This window comes from Arachis duranensis, chromosome 2, assembly GCF_000817695.3.
Source record: "Arachis duranensis cultivar V14167 chromosome 2, aradu.V14167.gnm2.J7QH, whole genome shotgun sequence".
Lineage (NCBI taxonomy): Eukaryota > Viridiplantae > Streptophyta > Magnoliopsida > Fabales > Fabaceae > Arachis > Arachis duranensis.
This window is the reverse complement of record NC_029773.3, coordinates 9,139,049-9,148,713: the sequence shown is the minus strand read 5'-3', so window position 1 is coordinate 9,148,713 and position 9,665 is coordinate 9,139,049. Positions and strand designations below refer to the sequence as shown.

Genomic DNA, 9,665 nt, shown 5'->3' with positions numbered 1-9,665 from the left:
ATATTAATAAAAATATATATTTTAAATTTTAATTTTAAATTTTTTATTATTTTTATTTTTTATTTATGTAAAATTAATTCTACTGATTCAATTAATAATTTATCAATTAAAGTAATAAATTAATAAATTAATAATTTGACTAATTCAATCATCAATTCAATTCTCAACACTTATAATATACACAATACACATTTTTAATATAGGTGACCCAATAGAGAGTACTGACTACTGACTGCAACTGTAGATGAGTTGGGCAGCGGAGTGCCCAAAATATAATCAAATTCTTAATTCAACTAAAATATAATTATTAATTAATCAATTGATACACTTAATTATCATAAATTAGTATTTTTATTTAAAATAATATTATGGAAATATAATTTTTTTAAAAAATTATGTTGATTTTGATAATATAAATTATGGCACAAATATTTAAAATATTAAACTATTTTTATAAAAAAAATCACAAGAAACAAAAGTTTTTATCCACTAAAAATATTAGGATTTCTGTAGATAAAAAAAATTAAATAATAAATTTTTTATTTATGATTTTTATAGAAAGAGTTTAAATTTTTACTAATAATTAATTTTAACATTCATTATCTAAAGTTTAAAAGAATTTTCGTAATATTCATGAATGGCCTGGTGATTGATATTTTTTATTTTATATACAGCAGACACCTATATTATATGTGACTTTTATTACATGTTTAGGCTTCAGGGATTTTTTAATTTAATAAATAAATTAAATCTAATAATTATCCAATTAAATAAAGTTATTACCAAAATCTGTTACGCTAATTTATTTCATTTACACTTACACTGTGAACGAAATAATTTTACACATATCTCATTTACAATATTTAAATTACTACTAATGACTTATTGTATACTAACTATATAAACTATATTCTAATTCTTTGCTACTATTCTAATCATTACTATATACACACATTTATCTATATAGGATTGCGTAAAATTTAATAAATTAGAACTAATCGCAAAGTTGGTTGCTCTAGTATAATGCGAAGTCTCGTTCAACCTGTTGATGTCTCTGTCTTTACCAACTGCGTGCGCCATCGTCATATGTATCGATTATATGGTCAGAAAGGGATAAAAAAGAGGAGAAAGTAGTTGAAAATTTCAAACTAGGACCCAGTCAAACGCTGTCAACAAGTTATATATATATAGTCGTTGCCCAACCTTGTTTACACTGTGAACGAGATAACCTTGTACGTATTTTGTTTATCGTGTGAACGAGATATACACGTGTTATGTCTGCGTGTTTATTTTATTTACATTGTAAACGAGATACGTACAAAATTATCTTGTTCACGGTATAAAGTAGATAAGACACGATGATAAATTTCGGTCATAAATTTTAAATTTATTTAAAATAATAATTAATACATTTATTTTATTTATTAAAATTAGGGGTGCACATGGGCCGGGTGAAGGCGGATTTGATGGAATCCAGACTCGACTCGAAATATATACCGGGTCTATTTATTAGACCCGAACCCGGCCCTAGACCCGATGAAACCAATACACTTTCAGGCCACAATTACATCGGGTGAAAACTGGGCCATTAACATTACATTACGTTGATATCTTCTTGTAAGCTAGCATGTAAAAATATCCAAATTTCTAAGACTCCAACCATTATTTAACATGGTAAAATTCACTTAGAAAATATAACAAGAACCAACCCTTCTCTAAAATTAAAGCATAACCACAATCAATACTAAAGCAAAACCACAATCAATACTAATATTGTCTAATAATACCAAATATTTAAATCAATACAAATAATATAATATTATGCATTAGTTTAAAGTCTTATGCATTCTAAACATAAAACATTAACTTATAGTCTTGTAATGACTAATAACACAAAATATTAAGGTTTACAATACTTAAATTCCACATAAAGATAGTCATGATCCATCATTAATAACACAAAATATTAATTATGTATGATGACCGGGTCACCGGGCCGACTTCTGGGGACCCAAGCTATAGCCCGGATCCTATTCGAAATAATGATCGGGTCTATTTTTGAAACTCTTACCCGACCCTAAATCCAATAAAATCACACCAAATTAGTCCTTAAAGTGTTCGGGATCGAGCCGAGCCTTCGAGCCGGACCGAGTCTGTGCACCCCTATATAGAGGTTTCATAATGTGCTTTTTGGATAGTTAAGAATTAATTTATTATAAATTTATATTTTATTTAAAAATATATTATTAATTAATAGTTATTGTATAAATAAATTAAATTTAAATTTTTAACATTTATTTAAAAAGAATGAATAATAAACTGAGTACTTGAAAGTTGAAAGCAGTTAATTTATTGCATATTATATACAGTAGTATAGTACTCCATGCATTATGAGACAAAAGAAGCAATTAATGATAGAAACCCGATACATCACATGTAAAGACTTGTCTCCATGGTCAATCAAAATAAATTTTCAGAAATCTAAAACTAAGAGTAACCATTTATAAAACATTAGAAAATTTTTAAATATATCCAAAATACTGATGTTTTAATAATTTTATATGTTGATTTTAATTAATATATATTATATATTTTTTATGATTCATTCTATTAAAATTTATTATCATTTTATTTGATTCAGTAATTATTTTAAAGATAATATATGGTGTTTTTATTTTTGTCTGTTAATTTAAAATTGTTTTAATTTTGTCATACGTTCAATTCTATTAATAAATCACTAGCGACATGATAATATTGAGACGATTTTAAAATGTTAGAAATTTAAATAAAACTATTTAAATATTAGAAATAACTTTAAAATTTATTTTAAATATTAGAGACAAAAATAATATTTTATTCTAAAATAAATACAAACATCGTAATAAATTATGATAGATGGGCACACACAGATGATCACATATATATGTCCTTTTTGTCTGATGTTCAATTTCTATTTTTATTTGGAGAAATAAAATATTAAAGATCAAATTTTAAACTTTTTTTATGATAAAAATTTTGATAACATACCACAAATTCTTGAAAATTTTAATAATTAATTATAGCTTAATAATAAGTAAATAAATTATGGATGGAACATATTGGTTTAATAATTACACTAAAATAACATTATTTATATCATCAACTATATTATATGTACATTAAATAAAAATCAGTCAATTATATAAAATATACATTAAAATATAAGATACAAATTAAAAATAAATTAAATAATTTATATATTTATATATAATTATATAAAAATTATTTTGATAACTAATTTTTGTGTACACTTAATACTTTTGTTATAAACTATATATATTACTAATAGTTAGGTAACAAAGAACTAATTTTCTCACCATCTTAGAGTAGTAAAGAATAAATAATTATTTTAAACCCTGCAAAATTTATAATTTTAATAAAATGAATCTAAAATATATTTTTGACAAAATAACCCTCCAAAAATACTCTCTCACTCTCTTGTGTGTGTCAGAAGCATTAGTAGCAACTCTTCCTCTTTGCCTCATGCTCTTCTTCTTTCTTTCTCTTTCAAATTGGAATCATGCATCTTCTTTTCTCTTTCTTTTTTAAATTAGAATCACAAATTTTTATTAGGATTTCATCCCTTCAACTCTCTTTTTTCTTCTACTATTGTGATTAGTTATTATTGTATTACTAGTGATGATGTTATGGCCGGGAATCACAAATTTTTAATAGGATTTTTTATTTTTAATAGGATTTTCTCCTTCAACTTTCCTTTTTTTTTCTTTTACTATTGTGATTAGTTGTTATTGTGTTGCTAGCTAGTAATGATATTATGGGTGATTTTGATTGTGGTGGTTGTTGTTGTCTTGTTGATGATGATGTTGTCGTTGATGGTAGTATGAGAAAAAAATTATAGAGTTAAATTAGTAATTTCATAAAAAAAAAAACTATTGACTATATCAATTAATTATTGACTAACGTTTGGTTTATTTTTTCAAAAAAGAACACATTTTTTCGAAGATTATTTTGTCAAAATTAAAAAACATCTTTTAAGTCTATTTTCTCAAAATTATGATTTTTTGAAGTTCAAAATGACTATTTATTAAATATAATTAGATCAAAATATTTTTCAAATAATGAAAAATTAGCTAATAATAATTTAAATTATCTTATTTAATATTTATTAATTATTACTAAAATAATTAAATAATATTAACTATAATAAATATACAATTACAAATACATTACATATATAAAATTACAAATACTGAATTAAATAAATAATTTTGAGTTATTATCTTGCTAAAGCACGTTACCATTGAAATTAGATCCTAGATATAGAACGTAATGATTGAAGCAAAATTGTTTGGCCAATAATTTAGTTGGTTCTAAGGAAAATACCCCACACCATGTGCTTACTGTGTGATATGTAGTTAGATATGCATGGTTGGAATTGGACCATCCTTATATCTAGCACCGTCCATCACACCATAGAATGCTTTCTCCAATGCTAATGCATTAAATGAGAGAAATTAAATTTGCATTCAAATTTATATTGTCCTTTTTCATCCCAAAACCCAAAAAAAAAAGAATTATATAATTCCTTCAATTTAGATAAAATTCGTATTTTATTAAATTTTTGTTCAAAGTTATAATTTTAGACAAAATATTTTTTATATTTTTTAATTATAAACGTATAGATCATTTAATTTCTGAGATCATGATTTGATTTACTACATATATATAATACCTCAGTATGGCAAAATGCGACATATTGTTCTTAATAACATCAATATAATGTGTATTATGTAAATTATTCAACACTTATATAATTGAAATTCCAATTATTTACTTGAAGTTTATATATCAATTTGGATGTGTATAAGGTATGTTATTGTTCAGATAGAAAACATTAGAATGATAATTTACAATTCTATTGTTTTCTCCTTATTATGTTTTCCCCTCTAATTGTTTTAAGTACCCATATACAAACATCCAAAAAGAATAAGACAATAATAGTGTTATAGATAATGAGAGCAACATAATTGGCATTTTTCTTTTCCTTGTGATTAAAATGGATTTTCTTCAGTGAATTTTGCATCTTGCAATACAGTGCACACTATGAGTAATAATAATGAAAGATCGAAAGTGTATGTATATAGGGGGCCATTACCAGATTTATAAATACAATGTAGACCTGGCTATGCCAAAAATACCATAATGATTTATCATAGGAACATGGACACGTTTAAATAGCAACGTTTTTTCAACCATGCAAAATGTTATTATTATACATGTTGATTGTAAAATCATATTTTTTTAACAACCCTAAATTAATTATATCTGATGATGCTACAAGAAGGTAATATGAATAATTATATTTTTAATACTCTTTCTCGAACAAGAATTTTTTTTTAGATATTATAGAGTTAGAATTTACTAACGATCAAACTCTAAATATTTTGAACATATAGTTTTTATACTATTTTAAATTAAATGATTTATATAATGGTGATCTTATTTATTATTATAAATGCTAAATTAAATAATTCATAATTATTTTTAATTTGAAATTAAATGAGAATAAAATACTTTTGAGTTTCAGATACTATTTTGTGACATTTAGGGTTTAATGAGTGTTATACTCAAATATAAATAGTGACTTCTAAAACTACCTCAACAACTCTTTTCCCATCAAAGGAGTTGCAATTCAGCCGTCCTATTAGGAATAAAAGTTTTGGTTGAGGAAAACTGAGACAACTCTTTCATTAATTTTTAATTTCTATGAGTAAAGGTACGCTTTTGCACTATGATATATATAATTTTTGGTGATTCAATATAAATGATCTGAATTATAAAATAATTTATTATTCTAACAATGTCATGATATCATTCATTTCAAAAGTTTAAGTTGATAGAAGAAGGCAACATATAAATAATAATATTTCTAATAAAATATATCTTTTATAAAAATGCTGAATATTCTTTGTTGTAATTCACGAAAAAAAAAACTATCAATGCCCTGAAGATCTTCCCCTTAGTGAACGAACAGAAAATAAAAGTTTATAGTATAAATTTACTAGTCTGTTGTCATGATCTTTTCTTTAATCATATAATAAGATAATGAAAAAATTAAAGTTTGGTAATAAACTCTCTTCGAGTAACATTTGGCTAATTTTGTCATTTCTTTCTTTAGTTTTCTTTTTGGTTGAAAAAAAACTTTGAACTTTTTCCTTACTAATTTTTATTGACCCAAAAAAATAAGTAATTAATTAAAAGGAGTAAATTAATTAAAGTTGCTCCTTCCAATTATTATACATTCTTACAAGTATTGGAACACCTTTAATAACATTCTTAGAAGTCCAACTTGCTTAAGTCATATGAAACTAACTCCTTTAATTATTTGATATGCAAATGCAAGACTTTGGTCTATGAAAACATTGAAATATGGTGGTATAGTGGGACCCATTTTTAGGACAAGTCCTTATTGTGACAAATATCTTGCATGAAGTAATGAAACCATAGCCGTTTGATACATCACTTTCTGTGTTATAACTTTAGATTTTAGACTTATAAAAGTGTGCGTAGATCTGTGCATGGAGTGGACCAACCTTTCACTATATTAAATTTCACTCTAAATTAAAGTTGTCTCATGCTATTTGGAGTCCTTCTTCTCTTCTTAGATAAATGTTTTGCCCCCCTCAAGTATTGTATTTGATATGTACACCAATTTGTTGCTCTTCAGTCTTCACTCTTAAAGAGTAGTTGTTAGATCTAATTTATTTAATTGTCTCATGTGTCTAGAAATAAATAGACTCAATAGATCAAAGGAGACTGAGTATGTATATATTAGCTATTTTTATACAATGATATATATAAGTCACTTGAGTAGTTTAAAAATAATGTATGCTTTTTACTTAAATACTTCATATTGGCCTATTTATTAAGATAAAAAAATAAGGTGGAATTGATGATGTCTATGATCATGGTAGTTAAGACCAGGTGACTATACAAGTATTTTTAAAATTAAAATCCTATTTTTTTTATATTTTGATAATATTTTTTTATTATTTTTAAATTTAAATTGTATTGTTAAATAATAAAAATTATTATTTTAATTTTAGTAATATTTTTCAAGGTATCATAGCCACATAGTGTATAGACTATAGCATACAAAAATAATAATAATATAGTTTGCACAAATGATCTATATATTACCATGATATTTATTTATTTTTTTAATTAAAAATCATAATTAGAAGTAAAAATAAAAGAAGATAAATAAAAAGAAATTTGGGATACTGTAAATTAAATAAAAAGAAATATTTATACATGAGATACGTATTATGAAAGAAAATTATTTTTTTATTACATACATCTTCTAAAGAGTGACACATTTATGGAAAAAAGAAGAATAATTTTGAATGATTTTTATGGCATTCAATATAATATATACATATATATTATAAAATTATGCCACTTGAAGGCTTATTGTTGGTTGATGTTTTTCCTTTGCTTGATAACATGTGCTTCTTGCTTTCATCCCAATCAAAGAATTACCAAAAGAGTTCATCTATTCTATACTATAGTCTTCTAATTTATTTGGATTAAGATACACTATTTCTCATAGAAGTTATCAACAATCAATTTGTGGAGAAGTTGGTTGAAGAATCAGCATCCAGTTTCATGGCACATGGGATTTACAGGTACTTAATTTATTATTTTTGTAACCATTTATTATATTATTCTTTCACTAATTCACAATATAATATAGGTATGTGAACAGTGAGTACTGAGTACCACCTTATATATAATAATTATTTAAAAAAAATAAATTAATACATTATTAAATGTATAAACATTTTTTTATAAAATTATAAAATCATATATCATACATTATGTATGTTTATGACGACCATGCACAATATATGTGTTCATTGTTACACGAATAACATTAGATAATCAATTAAAAATTATTTTATTTATTTTAAATTTTAAATTTTAAAAAATAAACATTTTTAAAATTTAAAAAATAGATATATAATACTTTTCCATTTTCCTCAACTTGCCCGTCACTTCACAAACTACCACTACACAACAATACATCAGTATACATATATAAAGCAAAGAACTTGGCATCTTCATTTCCTATATATATTATATATCATCACTTCTAATTGGCTTCAATCATTCTGTGATAGAAAAAAAAAAAAAAACATGCCAAGCACAAAAAATCTTAGGCATCTCAACTTTTGTTTCCCAAACTCCACTTCCAAACAAGAATCACCATCTCCTCCTATAAGCCCCATTGCTCCTTCCACTTTTCCAAATGATATCCATCATCAAAACCATAATATTAATAATCACGATCTTCCAAGTCCATCACCCTCATCACTTAACATGATCAAGAACTTTAATTCTCTCTATGACCCTTCCTTATCTTTTAATCATGATCATTCCCTACGTTTCTCTTCTCTCTCCACCATTACCACTACCATAACTTCTTCCTTTGATTCCGAACCCGAAATAGAACTTGAACCGGCGGATTTTGCCGCCGCCTTCTCCTCCCAACGTTTTTTCTTTTCGTCCCCCGGACAATCCAACTCTCTTGTTAAATACAATAATAAAAACCCTAATTCTAATTCCTCCTCGTCTTCGTTACCGTTCCTTGTTAACACCCGTCAATTTGACGATGCTAACAACGATAAAAATAACAACGATAATAGTAACAAACAGAAAAAGAAGGACGTGATTTTCAATGGAAGTGTGGCCGTACCAACGTACTCGCCGGATCCCTACTTAGATTTCCGGCGATCCATGCAAGAAATGGTGGAGGCACGGCCAGAACTTATGGATGTAAAATCAAATTGGAATGTGTTACATGAGCTTCTTCTTTGTTACCTTGCCCTCAACCCTAAAAGCACACACAAGTTCATTATTGGGGCTTTTGCTGACCTTCTTGTTAGCCTCATGCCATTCTAGCTTTTCATCCACCACCGTCGCTGGCCGCCACCAAATCTCCGGTACCATTCGATAAATTTTGATTTTGTTTTTGTTAGATCAAAAGTTATTATTACTATTGTATGTTGTTATTGTAAAAATATAAAATTTTATGGAACATATCTACACAAGAGTCAATTTTATTGAAAATGCTCATGTTATTATTATTTGGAAAAATTCCAAGTAAGTTACCACTTAAATTATAGTTTATTGATTAAAATTTGGGATCTTGAATTCTTGATAGGTGTGTGTATAAATTGAAATATAAAACAATGTAACGTGGGTGACAGATAATGATTGTCTCATTAAATTAATACAAGGCCTTAATAATTATTTCAATTCACATTGGTTGTTTCTTGATTTTCTTAGTAGTAACCAGTGAGTATAGTGCAAAGTGGCATTATGCCATTATCTCTTTAAATTGGTATTCTTTCTTTTGGAGGGTGGGGAACCTCTATTATACTTAGAATTTGGTCCCCTATCATAGTCATTGTCTTCTATAACATCTTGTCGATCATTTCCAATTTTCTCCTTTTAAAATAAATAAATAATTCTTTTGTTTTTATTTGGGACAAATAAGAACCTTTTTGGTAGTATAAATTAAACTTTCTTGATAATTTAATTAAACAAATATAGAAAACTAATTTTTAATTAGTCAACATTAATTAATTTTAAAATTTATA

General features: G+C 25.6%; 1 protein-coding gene across 1 annotated transcript; it reads left to right on the top strand.

The window, feature by feature from the left end:
- The first annotated feature begins 8,190 nt into the window (after positions 1 to 8,190).
- On the top strand, positions 8,191 to 9,070 carry LOC107473424 (transcription repressor OFP16-like). The gene has a single exon (XM_016092983.3). It carries the CDS (start codon positions 8,200 to 8,202, stop codon positions 8,962 to 8,964), a length of 765 nt encoding a protein of 254 aa, XP_015948469.1. The 5' UTR covers positions 8,191 to 8,199; the 3' UTR covers positions 8,965 to 9,070.
- Positions 9,071 to 9,665: the final 595 nt, after the last annotated feature.

What these genes read in the sequence shown, in the direction of transcription:
- LOC107473424 (XM_016092983.3), top strand. Translation starts at nt 8,200, where the DNA reads ATGCCAAGCACAAAAAATCTTAGGCATCTCAACTTTTGTTTCCCAAAC.